This window comes from Lissotriton vulgaris, chromosome 10 (assembly GCF_964263255.1).
Source record: "Lissotriton vulgaris chromosome 10, aLisVul1.2, whole genome shotgun sequence".
Classification (NCBI taxonomy): Eukaryota; Metazoa; Chordata; class Amphibia; order Caudata; family Salamandridae; genus Lissotriton; species Lissotriton vulgaris.
The window spans coordinates 429,588,587-429,603,169 of record NC_141698.1 but is presented as its reverse complement, the minus strand read 5'-3'; the positions used below and the strand labels follow the sequence as shown (position 1 = coordinate 429,603,169).

The 14,583-nt window shown below is 43.5% G+C and overlaps 1 protein-coding gene across 3 annotated transcripts in view; it reads left to right on the top strand.

The window, feature by feature from the left end:
* Positions 1-14,583, top strand: part of TEDC2 (tubulin epsilon and delta complex 2) — a 334,684-nt gene that overhangs the window by 147,872 nt on the left and 172,229 nt on the right. For all 3 annotated transcript variants that reach the window (XM_086941286.1, XM_086941287.1, XM_086941285.1), the window contains 2 exons: positions 7,957-8,010; positions 10,142-10,223. In XM_086941286.1, the coding sequence (XP_086797412.1) occupies positions 7,957-8,010; positions 10,142-10,223 (136 nt within the window). The remainder of the gene's footprint in view (positions 1-7,956; positions 8,011-10,141; positions 10,224-14,583) is intronic.

Genomic DNA, 14,583 nt, shown 5'->3' with positions numbered 1-14,583 from the left:
CTCGTGCCAGTAGGTTCTAGAACCTTCTTTGGGCTAGGCCAATGACATGGCGCTTCTGGGGTATTTGGGATCCAAACAACCACCATACTGGGGTTCTAGAGCAGCCATTTTGTGTACCTGAGGGAAATAAAGAAATTCCTGTCAGGAATGCGCGCCAAGTAAAAGGGCGCCAAAACCTTGAAAAGTCAAGGTTCATGGAGGCTCCAAGGGGAGTCACTCACATGAGGAAAAAGGGTGGCCACCATTTTGAGGCCATTCATACAGGTTGCTAATTCCAGTCTATAATGTCACAGGTTCCTTGTAAATAGGTGCCAAAAACCTTGGGAACAACTGGGCGTCAAGGAACATCCAGCCCCATGAAACAGCACACAAAAGGTCCTGGTAGACAAAGAAAAGCGACAAATTTTGGGAGGTACAGGGGAACAAAAGAAATCATAGTGGTGAGGGGACTCTCAGAAGCAGACGGGTCTAACAATAAGCAATATCACTGTCTTAACTCATACTAGATTGAGACCTCCTTCTTGCCAACATCATCTCAGCTGGTTATCCCAGCATTTATTTCCTTCCTCATATACCCACAGATGCATCTGCTTGCTGTTGAGACCTTCTGTTTATTTGTTTCTCTTTCCGAAGAGCACATATATTGTTTTTTGGGATTGTATCGTATTAGCTTTTGTGCAATACTTTACTACCCATGACAGAGGCCTATATTGTAGGCAGTGGCGTAGCGTGGGAGGGGCCACCGGAGCGGCTACCCCACCGCAAAATTCTTAGGGGTGCAGATTTGGGGGCGTAAATTTGAGGAGAGGTGTTTGAGCTTTACAAACATGGATTATTATCATGCCACGCTAAGCCACTGATTGTAGGTATCTATTTTATGTTTGTTTTGTTTGTACAGAGCCCTCTGCATAACCTATTTGACGTTAGGTGCTCTTGTAAGACTCTACAAAGTTAAACAGAGGAATAGAGTACTTAGTTTATATGTAGCTCCTAGTTTCACAGGTATGTGATATTCTGTCTGTATTTTGCTGACTGTATTTTCCTTTGGTGAGTTTATTTGTAGGATCTGGCCACCATGTTTAGGCCCGTCCCCCGTCCCTAAGTCTCAGATAAAGAGTCTTGGGATCTGGCTCGATAGAGCACTTGACTTTTCGGTCCAGGCTACCAAGACGGCCGCCACCTGTTTTGGGCTAATGAGGATGCTGCGGAAGGTGCTCCCTTTGCTCCCATTCCAGGCGAGGAAGATCATGGTCGTGGCCCTGATGCTCTCCCGCCTGGACTATGGGAACGCTCTTTATATGGGAGCCCCGACCTCCGTTACTCAGAAGCTCCAAGTCACACAGAACAGTGCGGCGCGCCTACTCTACAACATCCCCCACTGGCAGTCAGCTAAGAACGCCCTAAGGGAGCTCCATTGGCTTCCTGTGGCGGCAAGAGTGCAATTTAAAGCCATGTGTATTTTACACAAATCGTTCCATCGAACGGGCCCTGTAATTCTACACCCTATGGTTACGCCATATGTCCCGTCCCGTTCCCTTCGCTCTTGCACCCTTCAGCTGGCAACGTCCGCCAAAATCAAGAAAGCTCGCTGGGGAGGCCGCTCTTTCTCTCATACGGCGGCGAGACTTTGGAACTCCCTCCCACTCTCTCTTCGGGAACACAACAACCATATGTCTTTCAGGAAGGCCTTGAAAACGCACCTGTTTGCTAACACCTGCTAATCTACCCCAAGCCCGCACTAAGTAATCATTCACAAGCGCTGCGAGGCCTCCGGGTAGCTACGCGCTATACAAGTGCAATTTCCATTCCATTCCATATAGTCCTCATAATGACTTTGTGGTACATCATTCGATTTTATAGGCATCTTGCATCTCATATCACTGGACGTCAGCAAGTCACCCTGAAACCCTGGTGGAACAAAGTTTGGGGGGTGGGGGGTAGTTTTACTCTTTGGACCATTAAGTGGGTAGGGTTGGAAATATCCAGTGACAGTCAGTTGCAGAGGTTAAAGCCAGAGACTGAAAACCATCCATTGCCTCTGCTCTTACACTTTGCTCTGAGGACCACTCGGAGGACATTTGCTTGTTCATAGTAGAGATGGTTGAGGCATTGATTGTATTGCATTGATGTCTTGTAAAGCGCATGAATCACCCCACATGGGGTATCTCCGCGCTGTAGACCGCTGGGGAACCCGTCCTGGCTTTCCCTATGAGATGGCCCCTACTGGGTATCTCCAAGGTGAAACCAGGCATCCCCGGCATATGTGTGGGGCCGTTGTGGAGATGAGGCAAGCTGATGCCCAGAGTTGCCGAGTGTGATCACTGGTTAGCGTAGGCACCGAGGCGAGAATTAGCGAGTCCGTTGACCCTGGTTCACGACCCTGCCGCGTCGGGAATCGAACCCTGGTCCCGGGCCGTTCTCTGCTTCCGGGTCTGCCGCCTATAACCGGTGAGCCACACCACTCCACTGTTGAGAGATATATATATATAGGATGATAATTTATTAAAAGCTGACATTGTCATCTTTTTAAAACAAAACAACTCCGGTCCTTTATCACCTTTTCCTCTAGAAATGTAATGCTACAAATTGCAATGCGAGGCTGAAGAGTGATTAAAAAACAAAGCTGCCGATTCTGTTCCTAAGTTACATACAGATAGATATCAAATATTGATCTTCTGGAGCCAGATTCCAACAGAGGGTGCAAAGATCGATTCTTCTACTGGCTATCCGTCTCAGGCTACAGCGAGGGATTCAGCACTGAGGCTGTAGAGACTGATCCTATGGAGAGGATTAATAGGACTGTCCCATCCAGATGCTGCACTGACAGAACACAGTGAAGGAAACAAAGCTGTGGCAGAAACATCCCACTGTAGCTGATGCACACTCCACTGCTTTAGAAAGAAGCTGAAATGTCCTTGCTTCGACGTGCACCTCCCTGTCCACAGACACCCTTCCGTTTCTTTGGACATTCTAAAACCCTGAATCATAAAACTGTACTAAGGTTGATTCAGACAATTCATTAACCTTAATAACGTTTTGTTTATGTAGCACTTTATACCGCATGTTTGCCAATGCTATTATCCAACTACATGGGCTCATTTTAACTTCGTCAAAAGAATCAGTCGGCTGTACCAAGATTCAATTCTATGACCTGCAGGTAGGGATGCCATCTTGTTTTTTGTTAGCCCTCATAGAAAAACACTGAGCAGGCAGTAAAAACCCGCCGAGGTGACAACCCTACTTGCAGGTTGCACTTATCTCCGCTGTGAGGGAACTGGCTCACCAAGTAATGAAGAAAAGATGTTGGGTGGTGTCATCACAAAAATGTAAGGGGATTCTGACATGTTTTCCTTCCTTCCCAGTCCCTTTTGTAAAATGACTTCCCTCTTGCATTGTATGCTGCTTCTGAGTTTGGGAGCGGACGCCCCATAGTACCTAGGGAACAGTATGCAGTGACTGGTGCCATGAGAATGCTGTTGCCACCATCCAGCTGGGCACTAAGGCAGCCCCTTTCTCTGTTTTGTTCTGCTGTGAATTCACTCTGAATGAAGAGACTCTACGCTAATTCTTGTGGTCTCCAGAGTGCCTTGAGCACCAGGAGAAGCATTCTGTTCTCTTCTCCCTTGCTAGATGGCACGCAGGGGTGAAACGAGCGTGGGCGAAGGATTTCTGGAAGTAGCAGATGACTTCAGCTTTGCTGCCCACGACACTCCGCTGCTTTCTATTTTTGCACTGTTGTGAGTGGGCATTCAAACATCTGCTTTCGCCTTCTGCATGCGTGCTCCTCAAGTGCGGAATTAAACTGGCTTAGATATACAAGTGATACATTTCTACCTTTACTTGTAGCCCAGTCTTTATTTCTTCACCTCCACTTTTGAGTCTAAGATGGTTGCATCATCACCACCTCCATCAATCAAAGGCAGGTGCTGCATTCACTTCCAACTGAACTATCACCTGCCCAGGTAAGGTCAGGTCTTCACCTGGATCACCAAAGCTTAACCCTTTCGATGCTCATGACGGAACGGTTCCGTCATGACCACGCCCGTTTTCATTAGGGCCCAGCACTGGAGGTGAATCGGGGCAGCACTGATGAGGTTAACACTATTGCCTGGTTCAGATAACTTTGAAACCATCTTCCAGCTCATCTGTGGTTGAACCTGTCCATCAATCTGTCTACTGTGAAAACTGTTCCCTAACCCAACTGAGGTGTTACTATCTTCCAGTCTGGCTGTTGTTGAGACTGGTCCTCAGGCCTAGCTGTGGTTGACACAGTTTGGGAAGTTCAGACTGTCGAGAGGCCCTACTAATGGTGACATATCTGCCCAGGGAAACATCCTTAATTACAAAGCGCGAATCACGCTGTGCCCTTACAACGCCAGCAATAGAATAAATGCATCATTACCACACATTTATTTAGCACGCAAGTCTTTACGACTTGCTTTAGGGGGTGCCTTACTGTTTAGCCAACTGGAGTGGAAATAGTAAATGATATTATTCCAAAGTTCAGCACCCCCTAAGGCACGTCGTTGTAACGACTTGCATGTTAAACGAACGCGTCATAACGCGTTCATCTAATGCCGGCGTTGTAAAGGCATGTGTGGTAAAGGCATGCAGGATTCCGTCATAGAACCATCTGCCCCACCTGCTTCCCAGGCAATCCAGTTGTAACTGTAACAAACTGTTTCCACTATCTTAGTGTAGGCCCCCTTCCCAAAAGTTAGACCCAACATTTGAATGCAGAGGTAGAATAGGATTCAGTCTGTCCTTCGTGAACCAGTTCATCCATCCATAAAATATTTCTGTCTCCTGTGGTGGAAGCACCGAGTTTGTTTTTCAGCTTCTCTACAGGCATGTTTTGTGACATTCTGCAATTGCTACTACGCCTTTTCCCTCACATTTACGGATACTGTATTAGGTTTGTACTGAGAAACTGCGCCAGGCCCCGTTAGTGGAGGGTGAGGTGAGGGGTGCCTTTGCAGACACTGGAAAGGGTAGGTGGTAGCATTTATGGTGGTTAAGGCTGAAAGAACTAGAGGTAGGTGGAAAAAGATCAGTTTCATAAATCATCCATGTCCCAGGGGCACAGTCGCCAGCAAATGTTAGTAGTTCTATGGCAGGGGTACTCATAGTACGGCCCGCGGGCCGCCAGCGGCCCGGCAAGCCTTCCATGACGGCCCGCGGACCTTGCAGACATCCTACCTGTGTTTAAAAAAAAATAAAAGTTAAAGAGTGTCCACAAACACTGTAGTTGCATCAGCTCCCTATGGGGGCCGGGCGATTCCAGTGAAGGTTGCAGTGGAGATGCACGGGTGCTAAGAAGAGGTGAAATCAACAAAGCCTCATTAACAAGTAAGTGGTCTTTTAAAGACCTGTGAAGTACTCTGGTGCGGCCGGGAAGTTGTGTCAGCCCCGGCTGAAACGCAGGTACGCCAAATGAGGTGACAGAGGGAGGGAGAGGGAGGGAGGGAGAGGGGGGGAGGGAGGGAGAGATAGGCAGAGGGAGGGAGACAGAGGCAGAGGGAGGGAGACAGAGGCAGAGGGAGGCAGACAGAGTTACTAGTGAATGTGGGTCTGCAAAACTCTGCCCAGCATCACATTCTTATTGTTTCATCATTTTAGTCTGTACCTTACTCAGTGCTACAACACTAGGTCTTTCTAGATTCTAGTTGCTTCTAACCTCTGCTGTGCCAATGATTCCAGCAAGGAATTCATTTGAAAATGAGCATTTAGAGCCAATGTGATGCATACCACCAGCATTACTATTAGGTTTCTTACTTTTCTCACTGTTAGAGGCTGTGACATGTAGTAAAGAAGGAACAACCATAGTCGCTCTGTTTAAGAGTAAACCTTTTCCATAATTAAATTGAGAGTTGCATCCAGAAAATTCTGTGTTTACTAGGAAAGCAGATGTGACTTTGTGACCATGGTATTAAATCTAAGATTGAGTAGCAAAGATTTTGAGCCAGTAAATGGCATTTTTGAGCTGTGCTCCCCTACACCAGCAATCTAACTATGGACTTATGATATACATGGGCACTTTCACAATATAAATGTGCCACAACCACTGCCAAACAATTTGTAAACACCCATGTGGTTGACATTATTCCGCAACGCAAGACTAAATTGGAAATATGTTCGCTTGCCACAAAAAGAAGATACAACTGAGAAATGAATGCACTGCAATGTGAAAATATGCATAATTTAAATCCTTGGTGGTCGTGAAGTCCCTCTCCTATCTCCTTCAATACTGGATCACTTCCTGAAGGGCTGTCATTTAGAAGTGCACTGTCTTTACATAAAGGTTTACTAGACAGAGGGAAGGAGACAAAGGGAGGGAGATTGGGAGGGGGACAGACTGAGAAAGAGGGAGAGGAAGACAGAGGGAGGAAGACAGAGGGAGGGAGACAGAGGGAGGTTAAAGAGGGTAACAGAGAGAGGGAGACAGAGGGAGGGAGACAGAGGGAAGGAGACCGATGGAGAGGGAGGGAGACAGAGGGAGGGCGACAGACTGAGACAGAGGTAGACAGAGGGAGAGGGATACAGAGGGAAGGAGACAGAGGGAAGGAGACGGAGGGATGCAGAGGGAGGGAGACAGAGGGAGGGAACCAGAGGGAGGGAACCAGAGGGAGGGAACCAGAGGGAGGGAACCAGAGGGAGGGAACCAGAGGGAGTGAACAAGAGTGAGACAGAGGAAGACAGGGAGAGGGAGGGAGACAGACAGAGGGAGGGAGACAGACGGAGGGAGGGAGACAGACAGAGCGAGGGAGAGAGAGAGAGAGAGAGAGAGACAGTCAGAGTGAGGGTGACGGGGTGTGTGAGAGAGAGAGTGAGACAGAGACAGACAGAGGTGTGAGAGAGAGAGAGAGGTGTTTGTGTGTGTGTGTGCCGGATCTGGTGGCTCAGTGGACGAAGGCGTCCACTGCAGAGACCTGTGTTCAACCTCATGGTCACAGTTTTTATTTTGCTCTAGACCCGACCCCTCCCCCACTGACCCCGCCCCCACCAATGCGGCCCTCGGCCACAAACCACACTGTAAATTTGGCCCCGAGAGAAGGCTTTGTGACTACCCATGTTCTATAGTTATCCCACTGGCTTTCAATTTTCTTCCTTTTCAACCCTTATCACTGGGATTCATTTCTCCATTTTATTCTTCTTTGCCTTGCCCGGACCTTCCCCACCTCCATTGTTCCATAACCAGAAAGCTGCCAAAAAAGCTTGGATCCAATTCCTTACTCCTGTTTTCAAATTAATACATCTCTCACACGCCATCTCCCATTGCACTGTTTTAATGCTCCCATTTCCCTCAGCTACTTTTCCGCTATTTGCTCTTCTTACAAAGCCCACTTCCACCAGGTGGAGAAGTGATTGTTGGCCACCTCTCCTCTCTGTCGTTGGGACCAGCTTTGCAGTTCTTCGTGGGCTGGGCCGCCAACCACTCAGAAACATAGAGGAGCCGAACTGAACCAAAATTAAGTATCTGAAGCTTAGAGGATAGAGCATCACCTTTCTCTCAAGAGGGGGCAGATTTGGTCCAACCCGCTTGATGCCACGTCGAGCAAGAGAAGCACAGATTTTCTTGCCTGGAAAAGGACTTTTTCTTGACAGACCACTGCACCCTTCATGTTCCTGTAAAACCTCCTCTTTGGAAATATATGAATAAATGCACAAGAATCCATAAATACATTAAACAACTACTTGAGTTGTTGAGGTTTGTGTTGTTTGCCATTAGTAGGCTGCAAAGCAGCGTGAGATATTCAGACTTCCCGTGTTTATCATCTTAGTATTAAATGTAAGGCAACCAGACATGTGCCCTGCTTTCTGTTTTACGTGCTCTTCTCGAGGTCACCAGAATGCATTCATTGCTAATGCTTTTATGCTCATTGTGCTCAGTTGCTCCCGTATAGTGAGCACCGACAGCTACAACCTCTGACCACTTCTTTTATATCCTTCTTGCAGACACACGTTGAAGCTGCCCCTACCATTCAGGCAAGCATCTTCAAAGAATGAGCGGTAAGAAGCTGACTTTGCCCTACAGTTGCTTGGGGTTGATGAAGTAAGTTTCAAATTTCTGTGTAGCGTATGGACGTGGATCTGCAGTGAGCAGGATCATTAGGGAGAGATGAGGAGCAAGTGGAGTGCTGTATCAGTGCAGCAATCCTTACACAATGTTCCTTGGAAGTGTTGTGCTAACCCTTGGCAGGTGGAGGTTTTTCCATTGATCTGCATCTACAGAATGTGCATTTCTTTTAATATTGCTTATATGTTTATTGTGTGGAACTGCAAACTCAATTGCATCAAAGTGCTGGAATAGAGGGTATGTCCCACTGCTTTCCCCTGCTGAGTAGGCCTTCCAGTAGTAATATATGTTCATGGAGGCTTTAATCATTTCTGTCAAGGAATGTTTGAGCGCACACCTGAACACAAGGAGGAGAGAGAGGATTTTAGAGTCAGTATCCACACCAACTCTCTTACTCACAGATCAGTAAAGAGCATGAAGGCTGACAGACTCTTTTGTGTAAAGAAAATATAGTTATTTACATGCTAGAGTCACGTATGTGCTTCTTCCAGGATGTTGTGTCAAGTGTGAGGACTCATAAACATTCATCATGGACTAAAATCGCAGTCTTCAGTATGACATGGTCACAGGAAGGTTGAGAGGTTAAAGACAAGGTCTGAAAACAGCAAAAGGGAGAAACGTATACGATTTAAACATTTCAAAAGTTCATTCAGCAGAGATCATCATATTGACGTATATGCCACTGATCACATGATCAAATACAATAAGGGCAGAAAAACATGTACCCAGCAGTGAGGGAGGTTGCTAATGAGTTCCATTCAACCAGTTCTCTGTAGTTGATTTTAACCTTGTATCCGATAAGATTTACTTAACCCCTTGCGCGCTAGCGGTTTTCCGCTGTGTGCTGGGTTTTTCGAAAACCTGCGTTACATGACGAGCTGAGCTCGTCATCAGCATCGAAGGGGTTAAATACAATTTCAGCATTTCTTTATGAGTATTCAGAAAGAGGCAAAAAGCGACCTTGACATCTAAAAAACACGTTTTCTTTACACAAAGTATGGAGCTCCGTGGGTCGTTCCATAGCTGCATAGTTACTGCTTGCTTGTTTGCATGAGTATATCACTATCTGGGTGTTTGGATGAGTGCATGAGTCGTACCTGAATGATTAGATAAGTGCATGACTAATGGCTCAATAATTCAATACATACATAGATAGTGGTTGAATAATTAAATGAGGTCAACTCTAGTGCCTGGATGATTGTAGGAGTTCATAGACAGTATATGGGTGATTTATAGAGTGCATGCATACAAGATTGTTTAATAATCTTTTTCCACAGCCTTTGTTATATATTGATATTTGACCACGCTATCGTTCATAGCTGTTATGATGACTATAATAAACCCTCTTGCTTTCATTCAGCCATTCATTCAACCCTCTTGCTTGTACTGCTTCTTCCTCCAGGGAATAAGGAAAAAAGTATGCTGGTTGTTGGTCCCTCATTGAGCACTGGCAGGGTCTTCATGATATTTCTATAAGCAGACAGTGGAGGCAGGAGCCTGCTGTATATATACCATCATCAGATTAATTGATGAAGACTTTTGGATCTGTAAGGTTTATATAGAATAGATTTCAAAGGTTCCTGGGATTGGTGCATATTGAGCCACAGCTATGAGGGTGAAACAGAACAATGCTAAGGCAGGCATTTTATGCTTGGTACTCATTGTTGAGGAGCAGCAGATAGTAATGAGCTTACATTTTGAATTAAGTCAATAAAAGCTCCCATCGTAGATGTTAGATTGAGGGGAAAAAGTTTGATGTCCTTCGCAGTAGTGGAATCTACTTCAAAACATAGCTCTAAAGCTGCTATATCACGCCTCACTGCTTGCAAAAGGATCCTTTCTCATGCAGTGGCGATATTGCTGAATACTGGACTCGACAAAGTATTCCAAATGCAGCCGACCATAATGATCTTTCTTGTTTCCCAACACTGAGTGCTATTCAAGAGATTCAGGTTTGCCAGCATTGATGAGTATACCAGGAAAATGTGCAAGATCAGAACTGTACTTCATAGAGGATGAATTCATGTTTCTTTGTTTATTAGTATTGCATTTTTATGTTTTTAGGCTGTGGGAAAAGATTCTTCTCTACCAAAATACCCCATGTGCTGTTTCAGAGACCCAGTTCATACAGAAGCTAGAGACCTCTGTATCCTTTTCTTTAATAAGAGCTACTTGTATACAGTGAAAATGTTCCTATACTACCAATATTATTTGTTTTGTACTAGTGATTAGTTCAGACAAGATCACATTAATGGACTCCATATGCAAGATTACCAGTGTGATCCACTCGTTTCGTCGGGCAAGGTTGCCTGAAGTGATTTAAAAAAAAGGCTTTGTTAATGTGGAGTTTCAGTTTGTGGGTAATAAGTAACAGCCATAGGTGCAATGCTCCTGGCACTAAGGTAAAAATATCACTAATGGTTCCCGATTTTGGCATGACTTATTACTGAAATATCTGCTTTAAATTCAGCAGCTAGTCTCCAAACATCAGCTTGTGAGTTCTAAAAATGCACACAGAAATATGTTTTTATTAAATGTATATATATGTATATATATATATATATATATATATATATATATATATATATATATATATATATATATATATTCACTGAAAAAACCATTGGTTATAGACCATATATAGTTAGGGATTAGCATTTACAAAACCTTAATTTACTCGCACAAAACAATAGAAATTCGCATAAATAGTTAGTTGCAATAACTATATATCGCGCGCCCGCAATCCACTTCTGATGATGTCACATATTACATCATTCATGACATGGTCAGTGACATCACTGATGACATCACTGATGACATCATCCAGTGACTGTATGCTTCTGTAAAGTAAAAATATATCTTACATATTGAAGAATGAGTGGATGTATAAGTGTCTGGATGAAGGATTTAGTAGGTGCATGACTGACTGTATGAGAGAGTGATTAAATGTGTCTCACTGAGGGCATGAGTTAGTGACTAAACTGTCTTAATTTGTGCATCGTTATATCTGTTGTTCTGTAAACTGCTGCATGTGTTGATCAGTAGCTATATGAGTAACTATATTGGTTATTGATTGGTTGCCCAAGTATTTGTATGGGAGAGTGAGTGTGTGTGTGTGGGTGGCTGGGAGGTATGGGTGGTTGACTGTGTGCATGAGTGTTTTGGTGAGTGATTGGTTTCTCAGTGCTACATGTCAAAGTAAGTACATATGTAAAACACAGTACATGTGAGAGTTGACATATAAAAATTACTGTGTATAAGAGCTAGTGAATGTGTGAGTGGCTGCATGGATCTTTGAAAACTTGTATCAGTGATTGTATAAGAGTAAAAATGTGTTAAAATATGTTTGAATAAGTAAGGTGTGTATAACTGTATAGTTGAGGAAATGGAGGTGTGATTGATTCTTTGCATGACTGACTAGGTGTATGATTAACTCCATGGATGAGTGACAATCTGTGAGTGTCTGTTTACACTGAGTGTATCTAAGGTTATATTAGAGTCTGAAGAGGTTGATCGTATTATCACATGATTGATGTCATCAGTGATGTTGTCAGTGATGTCATTTGAGTTGTCATCAGTGATGTCATTTGAGTTGTCATCAGTGATGTCATCAGTGATGTCACTGACCATGTCATGAATGATGTAATATGTGACATCATCAGCAGTGGATTGCGGGTGCGCGATATATAGTTATTGCAACTAACTATATATGCGAATTTCTATGGTTTTGTACGAGTAAATTAAGGTTTTGTAAATGCTAATCCCTAACTATATATGGTCTATAACCTATGGTTTTTTCAGTGAATTTCATTGGTTTTTTAAAAGCTAATATCTATAGCTGAAACATATATTCTTATTCTAATTCACAAATATATTTTATATATATTTGTATTATATTTTTTTAATTCAATTTATATTATAGTTTAAATTATTTTTTCTTGTTTCGCTTTCGGTCCGCGAATCGGTAAACGTTCCATAAGTGCAAATACCGCGTTAGAAAGGCACATCATGACGCGTCCCGTAAACGCAACATATCGCGTTACTACGTAATGCCCCTTATGACGTGCTGCGTTAGCGCACCCGGAAGCGTTCTGGAACGCGAACCAAGGCGCGAAACGTGAAGCCCCGCAATCGATCCGAGGCGCGGAACGCGTAACGTAAGCATAACAGGTCATGTGACTAGTTCTTAAAACTTTTCATTGGTTCATTTTACTTTTAGTTTCCTAATGATGGAACGCTTGATCATATGACGTAAAATAAACACTTTTCATTGGTTTAGAACATTTTCTTTTCTCAAATGATGAAAGTCCCACCTTTTTTCCTCACTCCGACTTTCATTTTTATGAGAGAAAGACCTGTTTTTGTTTGCTAAGACATGGCATTTGTATTAGCTGCAGCTGGTGGATCTCCACCACCTCCACCACCACCTAAGAAGAGAGGACCGACTAGCCAGGTCATCTTCGACCAGGAAGAAGAAGAAGAGGAAGACGAGGAACAGGAGCAAGGGACAAGTGGCTTTCTGAAAGAAATGCCAAGAACGTCCCATCTGAAAGTGAATTTTATCTGGCAATTTTTTTCTTTTCCTTCTCATGAAAAGAAAGTTAATGCCAGGTACGTTACCTGCCTCATCTGCAAAAAAAACCTCTCGAGAGGGACCGAAAAAAAATATAGCTATGGTAATCATACCATGCATCGGCACATGGAGAGTTGGCACCCTCTTAATTATTCTAAAGCACAACTTTTTTTTAATTTTTTTTATTTCAAATCTTTTTTATTGAAGAATAAGGATAAAAATAAAGACAATACAATAAATCTTTAAAGGTACAAATGAACAAATTCTTGGTATCATGACACTTACAATAATCAAAAAGCAAATCAAGGGAAGAAGATAAGAAAAGGGAGAGAGAGAAAGAGAGGGAGAGGAGAGAAAAGATAGAGGAGAAGAGAAAAAAGAGGTGAGAAGAGAGAGGACAGGTGTATCCATAGGGCAATAGTAGTTGGTTTACCCAGACTTGGCACACTGTGTGTGTATCAGAGAATATACAGTAAGTATACAAAAACAAAAGCAAACACCTCGAATTCCACCTAGGTTCTGTCTAGGAAAGCCGAGTGTTGAGATGCATATCATGGTGGTTCAAAGTGGTAGGATGACGCATCTAGGGATGTCCAGAGTTTTTTGTTCGAAGGCTTCCAAGTGGCTGACTGTAGTGCAGGATTATCCGCCCCTCTTAAAAATGAAAGCCATTCCAGCCACATTTTGAAGTTGACTTCATCAAAAAAATTTCCATTTGTAAAGAATGACCTTGCCCGCCAATGTCAGCATAATATCAAGCAATTGTCTGTCATGAATGTCCGGCAATTGTGTCTCCAGAGGACCTAAAATGACATATATGAATTCCTGGACAGGCGTGATTCCAAGCACCTGTTGAATGTATGTAAATATTTTACTCCAAAATGATCGCAATAGGGAACAATGAAAAAACATGTGTGCCAAGTCGCCAGGAGCTTCTTGGCAGTTCCAACAGGTAGGCATATCCCTCAGTTTACATTTAAACAATCTCTGGGGGGTCCAGAACACTCTATTTAACAGCATATATTTCGTTTGACATAGGATCGGGGATATCTTGTTTGTCAGTGCGGTGTTGTGTATCACCTCCCAGTCTAATGCAATGCCTGTGGAATTAGGTTCCGATTCCCACTTACTTTCGGTCAGCCTATGTGGTTTCTTGGGTAGGGGGAGGGGCAATTTATATATTCTTGATACAAAATGGTCAGCATGGTATAGTATTCGTAACCGGGTCACAAGCCAGGGTAAGTCTGTATTGAGGGGGCATTTGGAGATAGCGGCCTTCAGTTTTAGGAACTGGTAAAATTCTATGGGTGGTAAGCTAAACTTTTCTTGCAATGTCGAAAAGGGCAGGGGTCTGCCATTATCATACCTATATGATTCTAAAGCACAACTTCGAGATTTGGTGGATAACCCCCGACCGGCAAAAACATCCACCAATGACTTAGCAATAAGTGAGTCAGAGGCAAGGGAAACGGTCCCAAATCTGCAAAAGAACTTTGGGCAGATGAGATTGACTTGTGTAGCATGTGGAAAATTAATTTCATGCGGAGAGATGAGTATTACTTTAATAAATAGATCATATGAAAGTCATCAATGTCCAAAACGTCCTAGACAGTAATTTTTTTTTTTGTTGCTCCTGTTGAGCCCTTTGAAGCAAATCAGTTTTTGTTTCCCCTTCCTCAAAAAAAACACAAAAAAATATAAAACATCAAAAATAACAAAAAAAAAGTTCTTTTCAGAACTACCTTCCCTTTTAAAAAAAATTGCTAGAATGTTTAGCACTCTAGCATCCTCTATTTCTTTTGGTACGCTTCCCGGTTAGCGTTCGGGTACGCGAACCGGGAGCGAACTAAAAATTATTTTTTTTTAAAAAAGACGAGTTAATAAACAGAGAGTAATGTGAAAAGAAAGACAAATAGAGGGAGTAACACACAGT